Source organism: Rhineura floridana, chromosome 6 (genome assembly GCF_030035675.1).
Source record: "Rhineura floridana isolate rRhiFlo1 chromosome 6, rRhiFlo1.hap2, whole genome shotgun sequence".
NCBI lineage: Eukaryota > Metazoa > Chordata > Lepidosauria > Squamata > Rhineuridae > Rhineura > Rhineura floridana.
The window spans coordinates 124,028,336-124,047,696 of NC_084485.1; the positions used below are offsets into that span (position 1 = coordinate 124,028,336).

The 19,361-nt window shown below is 42.8% G+C and overlaps 1 protein-coding gene across 9 annotated transcripts in view; it reads left to right on the forward strand.

Moving 5' to 3' along the window:
- Positions 1 to 204: 204 nt before the first annotated feature.
- DPYD (dihydropyrimidine dehydrogenase) overlaps positions 205 to 19,361 on the forward strand; it is an 829,935-nt gene continuing 810,778 nt past the window's right edge. For 3 of the 9 annotated variants that reach the window (XM_061633707.1, XM_061633713.1, XM_061633714.1), the window contains exon 1: positions 210 to 764. In XM_061633707.1, coding sequence (XP_061489691.1) covers positions 726 to 764 — 39 coding nt within the window. In that variant the 5' untranslated portion in view covers positions 210 to 725. Of the gene's footprint in view, positions 765 to 19,361 lie in introns of all 9 variants that reach the window. The other 6 variants (XM_061633708.1, XM_061633710.1, XM_061633715.1 and 3 more) reach the window with 5 other exon arrangements.

Consider the following 19,361-nt stretch of genomic DNA (forward strand, 5'->3'; position numbering starts at 1 on the left):
TCTCATTACAGCGTTGCAAGAACACCTGCACTTGGCTGACTTTCTCTTCTCCTAAAGATACAGGATCAGTCTCAGGCCATGAACCTGGCAACCCTAATGTTCAGCTGTATGCACTGTCCATCAAAGCTTCTTCTGTTGTAAATATAGAGCAATAAAACTCATCAGTTTTCACTGTGCACGATGTGGCAGGTGTGTTTCCATTTGTGTGGGGTGCAGGCATCCTCTGAGTATCACAAGAGTGCAGCAAGCACGGAAAACAAGAAATGGACGGAAAAGGAGGGTTTTCAATGTATTTATCTGACTAATACCGCTGCCGATTATTTTCTGGTGCATATGAAGCATCCACGTTGAAAAACGAGTATCTAAACACCACTATTCCGTGCCTAGCAAAATATACACAAACTCTGCCAAATGGCCTCTCGAAAGCGGACAATCTCTTTATCCGTGATATTGGCCATCCTCCTTCATACAAAAAAAAAAAAAAAAAAATCCTTGAAAGGCCATGCTTGGCTGTTTTCGTCCTTCCTTCCTCAGCAAAATCTGTTAACAAGCCCCGGAAAGGGCGAGCAAGGAAGTGGCGAAGTTACCGAGACAACGCTGAGAAAGAGCACAATTGTGTCCGCCCACTGGGGGCGTTGCTGCTTTGGCCAACGTTGCTCTTTCGTTTCGTCCGTTTGGAATTCCTAGAAGCCGAAGGAAAAGGACGGAGGCACGCGGCTGACGTTATGGACTGTGTGATTAGCCGGGACCCCGTGGACATTGAGGTACCCACGTCTCCAAGCAGGGGGGAAAGGGGCAGAGCGGTGTGCGTGAGGAGCCCTGTTGAGGCTGGACGCCCGGAAGAACAAACTTTGACGCCAGCATTGGGCAACCAGGCCTTGTCAGTCCCTGGTGGCAGGCTTGAATTTACGCTCCTTTATCCCCGGCAACAGACTGTCTCGGAAGCAGCCGAATATGTGAAATATGAGCCTCTGGGGATGTGCAGAGTGTCTTTCTTTCGTCCGTTATTATCCATAACCAGCCCGCGAAGTTATGGGAACAGAGGCAAGGCTCCCTGCTTGTAAGCAGGCTTGAGCCTTTAACCTTTTGTGTGTGTGTGTGTGTAGTAAGGAAACTAAGCTCTACTTGACGGTTCAATATCCTCTAATGCTGTGTTGATACAGGGATGGCTAGCCTGTGGCCCTCCTTATATTGCTGAACTTCAAATCCCATCATCCCTTGCTGGCTTCTTCTGGAGGGCCACTGGTTTGTCACCCTTGTTTTAAGCAATAGAAGGAGAACTCCATTCTACAACAATTATAGTTCTATCATTGTATTTTGGCTAGGGCTCCTTGCCTGTTGATATGTTATATTGATATAACCGTGCACTTCTGAGGAGGTTGTCTTGAAAGTAAGAGAGCTTCCAGAAAGTTGCTATTTTCACATCAGATTCAGTAGCATACTGGCAAATTCAGATTGTGCAATTAAAGTTGATTTGATGCTCTTTTGCAACAAGCCTGCTCCCTGCCCCATCAGACTTTTTGTGACATGTACTGGAAAGTGTGGGATAATAATTGCTTGATGCGACATCATCTAACCTTTCCACAAACAAATCAGAATAAATGCTTAACAAATACCTATCTCATGTGATCTCCCTGCAAATTTTGTGCAAGCTAATTGGGATGAATGCCCAATAAACAGTTCCTGTAGAAACAATCTAACTCCCTACTTGTTCAGTGGGGTTTACTCCTAGTTAAGTATTCCTAGGATTCAAGCATAAATTGGCAGATTGCTGCCCTTTAAGGCACCCCAAGAGCTTCATCCTGAAGCAGGCCTCCTTGCTGTGCCAAATAACAGGAATAACTTGGAGAGACAAAGTGGTAAAGCACTTTCCACATTAAAAGCACCATGTGATAAGTAACCTTAGAGCACCAAATTCTTACCCCTGTTTTGAAGTTAATCCAGCTCCACAGAATTGAAACTGCCAGTTAACATTTCCTTTAACTGCATTTGGCAAGCCTGTCTTTGGCTAGGAATAATATAGAATGGAATGGGATTGGATAAGAAGGAGTCTGTCACTCTCTTCCTGGTTGCTTCTTCCCTCTCCCTCAGTTTGCCTAGAAGTGGGAATCAGCTTCTCATAGTGCAGGGGTGGCTTTTTCTTTTTGGTGGTGGTGGGGGAATGGTCACATACCAATAATGGATGGGGCTAAATCTAAAAGTGGGCAGGTTGTACTATCTTGAGAGTTAGGAAGTGTGTGTATATCATGCAGTCAAATGTTGCTGCCAATCTTGGCAGACAGAATGAGAGACTGAATGCTTCAGTTGAGAATCGATTCCTCACACTTACCTGTGGAAGAGGCTCCATCTGCACTGTACATTTAAAGCAGTATCCTACCACTTTAAACAGTCATGGCTTCTCCCAAAGAATCCTGGGAATGGTAGTTTGTGAAGGGTGTGGAGAATTGTTTGGAGACACTTACTCCCCTCACAGAGGTACAATTCCCATAGTGGTTTAGAATTTAATCCCTCTTCCCAGGGAAATCTGGGAATTATAGGTTCTAAAATGATGAAACTGGGGTTATCATACTTTGGACACATAATGAGAAGACATGATTCAGTAGAAAAGACAATAATGCTGGGAAAAACAGAAGGGAGTAGAAAAAGAGGAACACCAAACAAGTGATGGATTGATTCCATAAAGGAAGCCGCAGACCTGAACTTACAAGATCTGAACAGGGTAGTTCATGACAGGTGAGGTTTGTAGCCCAATAACATATTTTGTACTTGCTATCTGCTACTCAAGTGAAGCAGAGTTATCCATTCAGTTACTTAACTTGGGTGTACATCTCCTTCAATTGAGGAAGTGCAAAGGACTGCAAGTATCTAGATCTTTTTCTCCCCCAACATGAGGCTTCTCCCTCAGTACTCCCAACAAAAGTGTTTCTGTGTCTGGTTCGCTGTGGCCACTTTGGAATCTCGAGGTAGTGGGCCCTGTGCCTAACTGTGCTTTGGATTGTATATATTGAATGTATGTGTTTACAGTGCCATGCTATGCATGTCTTCTCAGAAATAAGCTTCAATGACTTCAGTGGCACTTACTCCCAGGTAAGTGTGCATAGGATTACAGCTTTTGCTAAGTGTTTTCAGCTGGCTAGGAGTAAAAATGGATTGATCTTATATCTATTGCCCTGAGACTGGCAATTTATTCAGCAAGATTCACCTAAGCCAGCAGGACTTTGCTTATATAACCCATGATAAACCTTAGGACAGAGCAAAATAGCTAAAGGTCACTCTGGTCTAGCATTTTGTTTCCAGCTATGTCCAGGACCAGCAGGATGCCTGTGGGTAGCTTACAAGCAAGGCCTGAAAGCAGCAATAACACTTTAAAAGCATACATTCTGAAATAGTTAAACAGACCACCAACAGCTGGTATAGCACAGTGGGGAGGAGAGCCTGGCTGGGAGTCCACGGTCTGTGAGTTCAAATCCCTGCTTGTGTCTCCTGGGTGTAAAGGGCTAGCTAAAGATCACTCCGACAGAGAGTGGCTCAGGAGTTACATGCCCTGCCACCTGTGGAACCATGGGCAAGCTGCATAGTCCCAAGGAGCCCAGTTGCCCCCCCCAGCTGGCAGTTGCGGGCAAGGAAGGGTCTGGCTTGTGCACCTGTGGCCAGCTGAGCAGGCCCTGGCCAGCTGGGGAGGACTAGCCTCAGAGGGAGGCAATGGTAAACCCCCTCTGAATACTGCTTACCATGAAAACCCTATTCATAGGGTCGCATAAGTCGGGATTGACTTGAAGGCAGTCCAAACAGACCACATAACTTAATTGCACCTGCCCACACACCGATGAACTCTGCTGTCCTGCCCAGAGCACAACAGAAGAGATGGAGGCTAGACTGGCAATAATTCTAGCGTTATTAGAGTCATAGTTACATCAAAAGCAGTGTGTTTCATAGACCTAACTAGGCTGTCTCACTACTGATGCTAACTATGCTAACTAAGCATTCTCTACAGCATGTGGAGTAAGTTGACTCAGCACCTCAACCAGGGGGGTGCTGCCTTAAGTAGGGAAGGTCTTCGCTCGTAGTCTCTGACTCCTGCATGGTTCCACCGTCTGACTGTCCCGCTTCTCGCGTCGTCTTGCACTGAGCGAGGGGGGGCGAGCCTCCACCTGCTCATCGGACAGTACAGGCTCACTAGGTGCCAGCTTAACTTCAGGGGTGGGGAGCAAGTTGGCGGGCAAACGTTTGAAGGTCCAGGCGGGTTGGAGTTGGCATGTGCCTGAGATTGCTCCCCAACGGCTCTGATGGAGCACTTGCAAGTGGCAAGGCGCCTTCAGGTGGAGCGGGGTCTAGATCGTCTGGGGGATTGTCCAGGGAGACTGGGAGGCTGCTAACCCTTCCCCCTTCCTCAAAGCTCTCAGAAGTCTCATCCTTCTCTGCCCACTCTCCCTGATGTGCTTGGGGTAGCTGGAGCTCAACACCTAATCCCAGAATACAGGGTGCTTCCTGATGTTCAGGCTTGGGTTTTGAATTTGGAAGGCAGACTGGATTACATAATTTATAGGAGATAATTTCTGTATGTGGACTTGGCACAGGCCTGTACCCACCAGGTGAACTTCTGCTAAACTTGAACAAGAGCAGGTTCTTTGATATTAGGCTCTTGATGTGCCACAGCTGAATAACAATGTATGTTTGTGTGTAGATAACATTACTAATTTTTGTGATCTTCTCATTTGCAAGGTTGAAATGGCACGTGGTTCAAGAGGATGTTCTTAGTCAATGGTGGATATTTTGAAGGGGCATAGGAGAGACACTGGTTTCTTAGATATATGCTGTTTAGAGTTGTAGAGCTTTTATAGAACAAATCTTGAAGGCTATAACAAGTCAGTGCAGACTCTGGCCTCATCAAAATGTTTTTTGTCATGTTCTGTGCTAGATGAACAGTCTTGAAGGACAGCTTCAATGCTAGGCAGTGGGCAGCCGTAAATAAGCATACATCTAAATTAATTAGCACATGAAGATGAGCAATGACCATTTTTTTTAATCCTCTGGAGATAATGGCTGTCTTAAATTTAGTTCATTAGGCTCACAGCTGGTGATACGATTAGAGTGCTGTGATCTTTTAATCTTAGCAATCTTCTAGCAGTTTTTCCATCTTTGACTCTCAGCTTTCACTGTATCACTTAAAAAAACACACTCCCAAACATTAACTACCTTTGAAATACTTTATTGTAGGGCAGATGTCTGGTCAATATGTCAGAAGTGTTGCGGACAGTTTAACTTTTGCCTTTCCAGTATTTTTTTTTTTAAATCCCTTCATGGAAAGTTACCACTCAGTAACTTTTAATGACCAGATCACATAATTCTGGATGTGATTTAATTATTAATGGTGTTTTGGCATGTGTAGTTTTGTGTGTGCATGCATGTGGGACATCAGTGGATCTTTGCACATATGTGAAACATAATTCTAAACATCTGGGAGCAAGTTCTGTTAATGTTGATGATATTTCTGTTCCAAGGAAGCATTTGAGATTGTAATGTAAGTGAAGTCAAAGCAGTGAATTTAATTTTTTTAAAACTCTCTGAGACAAATCTCTAAAGGAACCCAGCACTGTTCATTTGAGTTGGTAAAGATCCAATAATGTGTTTGAAATTCAGTGACCTTAAAACCCCTGAGGTTTATGGCTATGGTTTTGCATCACTCCCATTCCTTTTAATTGGGTTTGCATAAGAGAAATGGTAAATGCTTTCATCCTCTGTGCTTCACTCTTTGGTGGTAGTGTGCCATTGGAGATACAGTTCACAATTGATCCTACAATTGATTGAATACAAACTGCTTCCTTTAGTAAGAAAAAATACTCTTTAAAAATGCATTTTTTTCTTTCCTAAGAAGGCTTGCAAAGCCACTTGGGAAGGGCTGAGCAAGATGCTTCCCACACCCTGTGCGTAGTGTTTAGGAAGCTCTGAGTACAGGGCTTGCAAAGCCCCTTGTGCTGCAGCACTGACAATCAGCAGCGTGCAAGGGGCTTTGCAGGCATCACTGAAAATATGAAGGACAAAAAAGCATGTACCCAAATATGCAGCAGACATACATCAGGGACCACAGGCAGTCTGGGCTCTTCAGCATACATTCCCAAGTATTTAAGAACACATCACTATGCCTGCTTCACATTTACTGTTGGAAGCACCAACATAGCTTGTGAAGTGCTGCACAAGATAAAATGTTTCATTGACAACTATTTTTTGTGTAGTTTTTTCCCTTCCTGTTTATCGAGGTGTTCTAGTGAATACCTGATTTGCTTTTTTATGAACGGCTGTTTCTGTACAAATCCAGTGGGTTTTGACTTGTAGAAATGAACTGAGAAGTTTAAATGATTAAAACTAAACTACCTTTCATTGTGCTCTGACATGGTAACCACAAAAAATAGCTCCATTGGGTAGTTGTCTTTAATATCTGTTTGTTTTTTTTAAAAAAAACCCACAGAGATCTATTACCATGTTTTTAGGAGAAGCAAATTTCATCTTTCAGGCCTTTACTTCTTCCTTATATATTTGATATGCATATCCCTTTGTCTATGAGTTCATTTGTTTGATGTTAAAATATGATAGGTGGGTTTGTTACATTGCCAGTTTGTATCTGTTGTTGCATCTTGGCTTATTTTTTTTTAATTTACGTGTCTGCCTCTGGTTTGGACCAGATATATGGATAATGTGTCATTCCCAAGGTAGTTTGGAAAAGATCCTCCAGATTGCTTCAACTTTTTGGCAATTTTTCTCCAGTCATAGATAGTTTGCTGTCCTCCACAGTGACACATTTTCATTAAGTCCTTGATCCAGGATGACCCAGAGGGAGCCTTCTCATTCATTGTAAGGCAGTCTTTCCTGGCTAACAGCATAGGGTCTGTTTGTAGCAAGCTTTTTATTATTTTAAAGAGCATTTTGATCAGCACCAGATTCCTGATGAAGCCTTTTGTTCCTCCAGTAAGAGACCTTGGCATGGTTGTCAATTCCAGATGTCCTTTTTATAGTGGAAGGGCCCAAAGAACATCAACAACAAAAATATGTTTCTGTCTTATTTCATGGGACTTCAATATCTTTTTGCCTGCTTCCTTGAAGGGAGGGGCATGATACAAATGTGATAAATGAAAAATAATGTGGATGGTATACGAGTGGAGTTACATAAAATTGTGATTGTTCCTCATCTTTTCCTCTGTGAATTGGATAGGATGTGTAATAAAAGCTTGATCCAGAGCAAAGTTTCCATAGATGTGCTTGTTTTGAGGGCTCTTCTCACATGCCTGATCTCTTCTCGATCATGCAACCTGCAATATGGGGGTTTTTTTCTCCCCAAGGGGAAGCTAAACAACCTCTCCTTGTGTGAGGCCGCATCTACGCTATATTTTTAAAGCAATATCATACCACTTTAGACCATCAAAGAATCCTGGGATGGTAGTTTGTTAAAGGTACTGCTAGTTGTTAGGAGACTCCCTGTTGCCCTCATAGAGCTACAATTCCTAGAATGGTTTAACTGTCAACCCCTCTTCTAAGGGAACTCTGGGAATTGTGGCTCTGTGAGGGGAATAGGGGTGTCCTAATAATTTTCAGCACCATTAACAAACTACAGTTCCTAGGATGATTTGGAGGAAACTATGACTGTTTGAAGTAGTATGATAGTGCTTTCCTGACCAACCTTGTGAGCGGGCGAGTTGGTTGGTCCCCCAGAGCACTGAGCTGAGGGGGCACCAAGCTGAGCTGAAGGAGACATCAGACTGAGCTGAGGGGGTGCCAAACTGAGCTGAAGGAGGTGCCAAGCCATACTCAGTAGCTGTGGGTTTTTTTTTAGGTACTGCCTGCAATGAGTAAGATGGCAAAAAGCAATAATTCTTGCATGTGGCCCTCAGGTTTGTACACGCCTACATGCCCTCATATAGGTGGCAGCATCACACCTGCGCTACGCCACATAAACACTCTGCATGGCCCTGCAAAGCTGACAAGTGGGGTGGTGGTGGGGAAGGCACTCTTCTTCCAGGGTACTATTTATCCTAGGGTCAGTCCAGAGTCCTTTAAATGCATAGTGCAGATGGGGCATGAAATTTGATAGTCAAATGACAGGACTATGCTATCTTCTTCTGTAGTCTATGGACTGGAGCACATGTTGCCATGGACATTCTGCCCCTACTCCATGTTACTTTGCATCACAGGTAAATGGCCTTTGGACATGCAGTGTAGTGATGCAGAAAACATTGTAAGTCTATTGTACACCGCCCTGAGAGCCCAGGCTATGGGCGGTATAAAAATTTAAATAAATAAATAAATAAATAAATGCCAGGATATACAGTCAGGATGGGGTATTCTGGTGGTGGCCCTTTAGTGTGGCAATGCTTGTCATGAGGAACATTCTTCCCTCCATAAAAAGGGCATGCACTAATGAACTTAGGTTCTTGGTGCATGTTAAAACTTTTACGTAAGCTTTACTAGAGCAGCTGTTGGGCATGCATTTTGGCATATCTTACTGGTCTTGGTAAGCATTTAAAGTTGTTTTATTTTAGTTGTTGCCACTGTGTGGCTTTCATCCTTTTGTCTGCCTCATCAAGATTTTTGCATGTTAAGTGGTGTATTTAAAAAATAATAATTATAGCAACTCCTCCATGGAGGCATGTTCTGGGTCTAAGTTGCTCCGTATCTTATATGTAAATATTATTACCAGCAAGGCCTAGTGACATTGCCAGGGATTGACAAACTTCTGCCAAGGGGCAGGGTGGTGTCCCTGACCTCGTACTACATCTAAAACACAGTACAAGGTCAGATATTCTCTTTCCAGCTCTTAAGCTTGGAGCTGTGGAAGGGAGGCCAGAAAACAAACCCCTGCCATCAAAGAATTCTGAAGCACAAGTGGTTTGCTCTGTCCAATGGGCACAGACTGAAAGAGGCGCCACATTGGCTTGCTCTGCCTCTGCACCTTCCAGTGAAAGGCACCTTGTTCACAGAGGGAAGCCCATGCAGCTTTGCCTTCCATCTCCAGCCCTGAGCTGAAGCAAGGAGTCGCTGGTTTGTTGGTTTCCGTCCACCTACACCAGGGGTGGGGAACTTCAGGCCTGAGGGCCAAACACAGCCTTCCAGGCCTCTCTTTTTTGGCCCTTGGAACTCTCCCAGGCCACACTCCTTGCTGGACTTGCTACATACCTTGAGTTTTTGCCTGGCTGGAAAGTGTCCTTGAACTCTGATGATGCCTCTTCCTTGTCTGAGTGAAGAATAGAGAGGGTTGTGTGAGCTTATGTAAAAACTACCCTATGGAGAAAGAGAAAACATTTTTGCTCTGCCCCCTTTTGACTCTGGACCTGCCCACCACTGGCATATGATTCTGAGAAGGTTGCCCAGAATGCAATGTGGCCCTTGGGCTTAAAAAGGTTCCCCACTCCGGGCCTATAGCTCCAGATTGAGAATCACCATCTCACTTGCCAGAGCTTTGTTTGCCGCTTGCCATGGAGGGGTGAACAAGATTATTGGTCTCTGGTACTGCAACATGGATTTGGGTTCAAATCCCAACTCCACCCAGGGGCTCCTGGGCAGGTCCTGAGCAAGTAACTCTTCAAGTTTTGTTTCCTAATCTGCAAGATGTGAATAACCGGGGGGTTTCCACAAAGGACTGGGTAAGGTAAGGAAATAAGGTGGGATGTAAAAGTAGTCTGCAGGAGGGATAATGAAGAAGGTTCAGAAACTGCAGCTTGTGCAAAATGCAGCGGCCAGATTGGTAACAGGGACCAGATGGTTCGAACATATAAATCGATTCTGGCCCGCTTGCATTGGCTGCCTGTATGTTTCCGAGCTCGATTCAAGGTGCTGGTTTTAACCTATAAACCCTTACATGGCTTAGGACCACAATACCTGATGGAACGCCTCTCGCGACACGAACCCACCCGTACACTACGCTCAACATCCAAGGCCCTCCTGCGGGTGCCTACTCCGAGGGAAGCTGGGAGTCTGGCAACAAGGGAAAGGGCCTTCTCAGTGGTGCCCCCCAAATTATGGAATGAACTGTTTGATGAGGTGTGCCTGGCGCCAACACTGTTATCTTTTCAGCACCAGGTCAAGACTTTCCTCTTCTCCCAGGCATTTTAGCATGTGTTTTTAAATTGCTTTTTAAAAATGTGTTTTTAAATTTGTATATTTGTTTTTAATGTTTTTAATTGTTGTAAACTGCCCAGAGAGCTTTGGCTATGGGGCGGTATACAAATGCAATCAATCAATCAATTTTGCAGTTAAGATTGTTTGCATATCATGTTGCATGCGACCTAGTGATAGTTGAAAGAATCAGTTAGAGGTGGTCTTGCAGCACAAGGGACAGCAGCCTCAGCAAGATGCGGGTGCCTACAATTAAGGTGAAAGACCAGCCTGGTACAGAGAAACAAATGGTATTCTTTACGCTAATTCCTCTACAGAGGCCATTACGTTAGCAGTGTGTATGTGGGGAGAGAGACCCAAGTTCATTGTGAAAAAGAGAAACTGAAGCAATTTCATAAAAGCTATGAAATGATTGCATTTCTCCTGTTTGGGTGGGAGACTCTGTGTTTTCCACCTGAGGTTCACTGCCTCCATCTACCTTGCCCCCCGCACATGGAGGCTTCCTAAGGAGGTTGCTGCCAGAAGGAACTGTGAGAGGATCTTCTGGCCTCTTGTGCCTACTTATGAAGAGTTTCTTTGGGGGGTGTTATTAGGGATTAATTGTGTTGCCTTTGACACTATGTTGAGGACAGCAGCATCAGTGAGGACATCTGCTTGGGGAGAGTCTTTTTCCATCTTGCTTTTTCTGGTGCGTTGCTCCTTAGAGCAGGTATGGGGAACTTTTGGCCCTCCAGATGTTGCTGAACTACAACTTCCATTGTTCCTGGCTATTAGCCATAGTTACTGAGGTTGAGAGAAGTTGTAGTTCAGCAAAATCTGGAGGGCCAAAGGTTCCCCATACCTGCCTTCGAGTGACGCGGCGTGAGGGGTTCTCATGAGCATGTAGGTTGTGATTCAGGATATGAGGCTGCCTGGAGGGGGGTCTTTTCTGTTGTGTGGGGCAAAAGTACAACTTCTAGTTGCATTTTTTTTTTTACTGTGTGTGTGTAGAGATGCAATATGGTTGATTTGGCTTGACTGAAGGGTGGTGCTACAAGCAGTTCAGTTTTCTTAGTTATACCTTTTACTTTCTTTTGCTGCTAGCTTTGATTTGAGCCAGCTTTCTTACTGATGATTGCCAAATGTTGATGTTATTAGTACTGAATGCTGTTAATTGACCTATTCAATAGGTCAGGTAGGTATATTTTATGCTTATTTAAGCTTTTTATATGCCTTAACAGTTGGGTCATCAATGTTATATTGCAATGCATTACTTTTTGTATTATGGCTATTGTTTAAATTAATCACCATTAACTTAAGCAAAGTTTGATTTTCATTTAACCAAGGAACCAAAAAGTTGACCTCTTATACCCATAAATTTACATTTTTACAGCCTTAGCTTGTGAGGTTATTTTAAAGCGGAAAGGACAATGAATAGATGTCAATTTGTTCATATGTGTAAATTAGTCACATGCATCATAAGGGTCATGTGAATGATCACCAAAGAAGTCAAATTTCCTGTTATTCTTTATGTTCATTATGTTATTCATTATGTTCTTTTTTCTGTGTATGGTGTTTCAGCCTTAAGAAATGTTGCCTTAAGAAATGTTTGCCACAGAATCTCTTAATGGGTTGGAACAAAATTATATTACTTGATTAGAAAGCCGCATGACATATCACATTTTCCTCTGCAGCTATCATTTCTGTCTTAGGAGATTCTCCTTTTTTCTCCTCCCTGCTGCTGTCTTTAAAGAATTAAGCATATAATTAGAAGTGGCCCCTGAATACCATCTAGCATTTTCCTGTATTCTAAGGCAAATGTCGCCATGCATTAATTCACATCCATATGAATGGGGCTTCTCCATCAGCTCTGCTGAAATCAGCAATGTTTGACTCCTCCTGTCTTTGAAATTTTTCAATTTTCAGTTCTAACTAACAAATAGTATGTGAGTTTTCTTTTTTCGTCCTCTTTCCCAATTCGCTTTCCTTGTGTGTTGTGCCTTCTAGATTGTAAACCTGATGGTAGGGGCTGTCTCATTATTGACATTTGTATGCTGTCCTGATTGGCTCCCCCCCCAACAGGATAAAAATGTTTAAATTAAATAAATATTACACATCTACTCCCATTACAGGGTTAATGCATTATAGTTAATGATTAATTTTTTTTGGTGGGTGAAAGGCTTTCACTTCTTAAAGCAGGAATCACTCTGCGTTTGTTAAGATGTTTGTGGGGAAGGGCTGTAGCTCAGTGGTGAATGCAAAAGTCCCGGGTTCAGTCCCTGGCATCTCCCCTGTCTGAAACTCTGGAGAACAGCTTCTAGTCGGTACTGAGCTAGATGGACTAACTTGGTATATGGAAGTTTCCTAAGTGGCAGTCATGGATAAAATCTGTGTGAAGATCTTAACCTCTTGCTGTTGCTGCCTTCCTGGTAGTGCAAAAAAGGAGCTGGTAGGAGGAGGTTCATCAAACACCAGCAAAGGCACAGTACATAGTTGGTGGGCTTCATTTTATTCATTTATTATTTGATTTCTATCCCACCCTTCTCCTAGCAGGAGCCCAGTGGGTCACAAGTTATACAGGTGTGTCCTTGTAACCTGGGATAGCAGGATTTTTTTTCAGTGAAGCTTATGGCCAAATACCCAAAAAAACCCAAAACATATTCTCATGAATCATGGAAGCCGCAGGAAGAAAGCATTTTCCATTGGTTTTGGGGATGCTGTGCTACCTATATTTATAGCATGCAGAAGGTCCCAGGTTCAATCCCTGCCATCTCCAGACAGGGCTGGAAAAGATTCCTGTCTGAAACCCTAGAGACCTGCTGTCAGCCAGTGTTGACGAGCCTTCCCCAACCTGATGCCCTCCTGATGTTTTGCACTCTCTCCCACCATTCCTGCCCATTGGCCATGCTCGCTAGAGCTGAAATGCTTTTTTAAAAACAATATGCTTATGGTAAAGGTTTTCAAATACATAAAGTGACAGGACATGATGTCCAACATTGGAGGAAAACAATCCAAATACAGTCAAACAATAAATAAATTGAATCATAAAAGACAAAAGAGGACAAAAAGGGAGGAGATCAGTTGTCCGAAACACCTGGAAGTCACCAGCTTGGGGAAGGCTGGTGCTGACAGTAGTGGGCCTGACTTGGGGTAAGGCAGCTTCCTAGAGCAAAGTAACTGGTAGGATGTTGAGGTCCAATTGCTCCCTCTGAAACTGCCCGTGAAACACTTTTGGTGTGGCAGTGCTGAACAATAAGCAAGCAAGATTGAAACTGGCTTATCATGCAAAGAGCTGATTGGTATTCACACAGACATGCGGCCTCTTGATGCCATTGCGTGTGTGTGTGATCCATGAAGCGTGCAGTTTTACACTTGTTCTATGTCTCTCCTGGCAGTCTCTCTGGGAAGGCCGTGGTGTTTGAATGGGCTGAGAGTCAAATGTGTTTTCCCACCATCGTGACATTCAAATAGCCTCCATGTCTGTTGATCATCCCTGGGGATGGTGCTTTATGTATATGGGACCTAGCCATCCTATGTTGCACGCAGAATATTTCAGTATCTTTACGTAAACTCTTCAGGAGAAAAGGAGCAGGTTTTTGTTTGTTTAACCCTTCAGCAGAGGCAGAGTTCAAAACAAAAGCTGCCTTCTCTCCCCCCTCCCTATTCACAGTTGCCTAGCAACCTCCCTCCCCTTTATTAGCATACACTTTAATTCCTTTTTATTACAGGACTAAGCCATGTTAAGCACTCGTTTTCAGCCCAGTGCAGGTTTTGGTAAGCATTTGATTTTGCCAAAAGAAAAGAAAAAGGCAAGGAGAGAAATAAAAAGGAAATAAATTCCTTGGCTTTATGAGGCATCCTCACATGCTGAGCAGATAGAATTGTCCATCGCTGTGCTTATACTTCCTGTTGTTTTGGGTTGAAAACTACAAGTCAACTCCTCTAGGGTTGTACATCAACCAAGGTAATTCCCCACAGGACAGGGGCTGTTTTCCACACAGCGTGGCTATCAAGTTGAGCCCCCCTGGATGGAAAGGCTCAGAAAGTTGGTCAGGCAACTTGTAATTTGCAAAACTTGTCCCTTCCTCACCCCCCTTCATGAGATGATTGCAACTATAATAAAATTCAGCAGCCTTGAATGTTATTTTAACTCTGGCTTATCATAGATCTTAACATTAAAGGGAAAGGGCTGTTGGAGGCAGGCTTAGGACCTGCGGCTCTGATGCAAGGAGGAGGGCGACTTCAGAAGAAGAACTGAGGCTGCCTCGGGCACTGCTGCTATCAGTTAGTAAGAGAAGGTAGGCAGAGGAAAGAAAAATCACATGAAGCTGCCTCAGGCGTTGACTGTACTGGCCAGTTGGTTGGAGATACACTGAAGGCTGCTTCAGTAAGTGGAGAGCCGCCAAGGCTGCATGGTGAGGTTCGGTGCATTGGGAGCAAGGATAAATGGATCCCAGTCTGGATTATTCTCGTCCAGCATGATTATTGTTTTCCTGTAACTGCAGGCATGCCTGCTGGAGTCCAGGAAACTCAATCTCCTTCCCAGTTTGCATTAGGCAATGTGAATAATAATATAGGTTCAGTATTTGTCCTGACATACAATCACAATTCTATATCATCTTCTCGTTTTCTGAAAGCCCTTCCAGCCCAGTGCCACCTTTTTGAAACTCACAAGCATACTTTGACAGTCTGAATGAATGAATGAATTCCTGATGGCTTTGGAAGTAATGCAGAAGCATGAAGGAGCCTTCTGTATCTTCTTGTCCAAGACCCAGAGATGTGTCGTCTTCCCAGGCACTCTAAAATGTTGCAACCAAAGCTGCCCAATTTTAAATACACTCTTAAAAGGAACTTGTGATACCATCTTTTTTTTAATGATGACCAGTTGCCAGTGTTTAGTCTTTGCTTTTTTTTTGGCTCCAAGTTTTGAAATTGGCAGTACTGGCATGATGGCCATATATTTCTTGAACTTTGGGATGCTATCAGGCACCCATAATATTGTGCGAGTATGAAATGTGAAACTAGAGAACTGGTGCAGTGTAGAATGTTGGACTGGATCTGGGAGGTGAGCGTTCAAATTCCCACTCAGCCATGACACTCACTGGGTAACCTTGGGCCAGTTGCTGCCTCTCAGCCTAACCTACCTTACAGGGTTATTGTGAGGATAAAATTGGGGAGTGGGGGAACCATGTATGCCACCTTGAGCTCTTTGGAGGAGAGGTGGGATATAAATGAAATAATAAAAATAATAAAATGTAACAGATCTAAACTGCTCGTTGTTATGAAATGGTGCTGCTGTCATGAAAAAAAAAACTTAATCTGAAATAGCAAACTGGATAGCCAGTGGGTGCCTGGAAAAAGTAAGTCTGAATTTATATTGCGTTAGAATTGATGAGATCCACCTATCTCTAGCTTGCAAAGACTTGAACAAATAATGCTTGGAGTTCCATACTGCAAGATGTGGCTGCATTGGAGATGTATGGTTGCTGTGTGGTGAAATGAAGAGTAGGATTCTTCAAGGTTTACATTTTGCAAGGTTTGTAGCTAGGACAAAGTGGCCTTTCCTTTTTTAAGCAATAGCTCTTGAACATGGCTTTAGATACCAAATTGGTGTCAGCAAAGAAACAGCGATTTGTGGTAAGTGAACCTGTTTTGCTTGATACAGATTCAGGGAACCTAGAAAGGCATGCTGTCTTATTATTGATATTGCTTGCTGCTTTGGATTATTTTTGGGAAAGGGAGGAGGGATAGACATCTTTAAAATAAATTATGCCATGCTTCTGGGGAGGAAAAATATTTTAAAGCTTGCAAGGGTTAATACTCTTTGCAAGACTGCTAGAAATATGTCTTCTGCAACTGCAGTGTGAGTTCCTGTTACAAATCTTCAGGTATTATCTCCTCATTATACAAAGCAACAAGGGAAAAGGAGTACATGACTGCGTTGGTTGTGGGGGAGCTATGTGTTTTCCCCTCCTGTTGCTGTGAACCTTTCTTCCTTCTGTGCCTGGTGGCAAGTTTCCATGCTGCTGCTCAGCTTGGGTTGTAACTTGTGAGTGGTTTGTAGCATGCACAACATTTCAGCTTCTGATAAGTGACCTAGGTTCACTGTAAACAGACAGTTGCAGGGGTGTGTGTGGAAAAGCCACTATGAACAGGTGATTCTGTGCACTGATACAATGTTCCAATAAGAGTTTTATATGAACCCCTTATGCATTAAAAGCACCGGCAAGGGAGTTGTGAGGCTGTGTGAACTAGCCCTGCATGCTGCCCACATCTTCTGCCAGCCACATGATTGGTGACTATGAGAAGGGGCCCTGCATGTGTATTGATCAACCTAGGATTTCCCCTTGGATGGAGGAACATGCATGTGTATTGATCAACCTAGGATTTCCCCTTGGATGGAGGAACAATATGTGCATAGATTGCTAGGCAAACAGAGACCTCCTTCTCATGGTCACTGGAGAGCATGGGTGCATAAGCTTCAGGGGGCATGGCTAACTTAGGCAACCTCGCCTTATGCAAGCTGTCAAATATCTTAACTCCCTCTCCCCATTCTGTTGTGATGGTGAGTGGTTGAACGTGTTGATCAGTAGAAAGTGCTGGATGTTGGTGTTAATGTAAAAAGTGCAATGGTAAAGAGAGACAGCGATAGCGAAGAGGGACATTTGTGGTTCAATTGTCAACTCAATCATAAAGTCATTGGCTGGGTGTCCTTAGACATGCCTCTCTTCTTGTCATACCCCTCATCCATCTGCTATCTGAAAAAGTACTAGCCAACTCATAGGATTACTACTACACTTAAAGAATTCACATCCAGATAACGGATTTCAAGTGTTGTGAACATTTAAGAAAGAACATTAGATACAAAGTATTAGTACTGTAAGTAATGTAGACACTCTCCCTTAATATTGAGCAGGGGGAGGGTTGGTGGGTGGGAATCAAGCATACAAAAGCCCTATCACTTGTAAAAAGTTATGCAGTTCTTGAGGAAAAATACGAATCAGTTTTTTATATCATATTTGTAAAAAGGCTTGAATGATTTTTAATGCGAAAGAAATAAAATAGCAAGAGAATATAAGGTGGGTGCTGAATGATGCTAATTGATGAAATTATTGTTTTCTACAATTGGACTCTAAACTCTTGTTGGAAATTGTCTTTTTGTTCTGATTCTGCAACTGAAATGAAAAGGGCTTTTGAACTGTACCATTTTTCTAAAGCATTCCAACGTCTATTTAAAATGTAGGATAGCTTATCTTTCATGTCGTTAAAAATGTTTATGGAATGCTGCCTTGGAAACAAAATCCTAATTTTGTTTGGGGAAGGATACACAAGCTATTTCTTGCTGGGCAGGAGAGGAGGTCAGATACTTGATCTTAACCAGCTTTTAATGTGAACCAATAGTAAGCTGTATTAAAATATCCAGTTTTCAATTTTTGGTGTAATAATTGCAATTGCTTTGCAGGGAAAAGAAAAAGTAAGCCTCAACATCAGCAGGAGAAAACAAGGTTCATTTAAAAGGAAATAACTGAAAGACAAAATAATCCAGAATGCAGTTTAATAATCCATTAATTTGGGCTTGGTTTGTTTGCCAGCTTCATTAATGGTCACGGCTGACCCCTCACCTGAGTTCTCTGGCATGCTTGGAGGGTTTGGGAGAGAATTCCTTTCCCCTGAGTCCTCAAGTGTTGCTGTGGGCTTTAGAGAAGCAGATGCTATGAAAAGGACCTATGCTATTTTTTCCTTCTCCTCTCAAACACATTTCTCTCTCAAACCCATTTCTACATGGGGTTTCTCTTAAAATAATGCATTCTTAAAAATATAAATTTTTTAAGGCAGGGACTATGTTGGAACTTCTAGGAAGTGTGAACGCTGGTTGATAACTAAGTTCTGATATGGACATTAGTGGATCAGGTCACCCTGTGTCCATTCTGCCCCCCCATCTGTTCTGGGATTTCCCGCAACCATCTGGAGCAGATTTGGGGGGGATGAGGAGAGGAGAGGAAGAGGAAGTCCCATTGTGCTAACAGGATGACGTTGTTGGATACAACCCTATGTTCTCCACTTTTGGTTCAGGCTCTGGGTTTGGAAGTGGTGTTGAGGAGAAACTAGAATAAGGGTTGTCTGTGGTCAGTGTTTTAATAAATGGGCTCAGAGGGACTATGGAAAAACTCTGTGCTTTCCCTAGTAATTGCCCACACCTCATTTTGAAGGCTCGCCTCACAGTTGGAGAACATGGATGTTTTAAGTGGTGTGAATTTTATGTCTGTCCCATCTGTCATCACAATTACTTCCTAGAGAGTAGTGGTGCTTGTTTCAGTAGAGCTGCTGTGGTTTTCAGAAGTGAGGCCTAATCTAGAGGTATGTTCCCCTCCCCCATCTTTTCAGACTAGAAACAAGGGATGAGAGAAATTCAGTTGGTTTGCATTGAAATGTGAACCTATCTAATTTTGTGCTTTCCAAAACAGTGCACAAACTAAAACCCAGCTATCCTTTGAAATTCACACATCTCTGAATTTTGTGATACAGTTCTCCAATACAAAAATGTGAATAAAAAATGCATATATTGATGAAAACGTCATACAGAAATGCATATTAGAGAAAATTGTTTGCCAAAGTGTGTACGTTATGAGAAATGTGCAGTAAAATGTTGATTTTTTAATATATTTTTAATCTTGATTAATTTTTGTGAAGACTTTATTTTTTAAAGAATCCACAAATTGATGCAGAAATGTGGTGGACTGAATTTAAGACTGGAGCAATTAGAAACTGAAATTGATAGATTCATCTGTTCCTATTGAACCACCTTTTTGTCTCATCCTACAAGAAACCTATGTTTCGTTTGTTTTCTGTATGCGTTTGACTTTCTGTTGATCTCCCTCTTGTTTTTTCTCTACATTTTTCTCCGCTCAAGAAAACCTAAACAGCAGCCAGAGTTTTGATGGTATTATCCACGTCAGGTCAGGATGCTACCTGACTAAAGACTAATGATATATAAGACATTCTGGCTTGTTGGCAACACTATTTTGGAAAGGTTACCTGTTTCAAAAGTCTCAGTTCAAGCAAATAAATGAACGCTTTCCTGAAATATATTTAAACTTTCATTTTCCCCTGCAGGATTTTGTATGAAAGTTGGTGGTTGTTTTTAAAATGCATTTATTTAAGATGTCCTATTTATAATCCAATACTTCTCAATTTATGCTAATAAAACTGTTATACAAACCCCACCATCATGTAGCTAATTTTTTCTCTCTCCTGCACACACAGCCAGCCCTCATTTG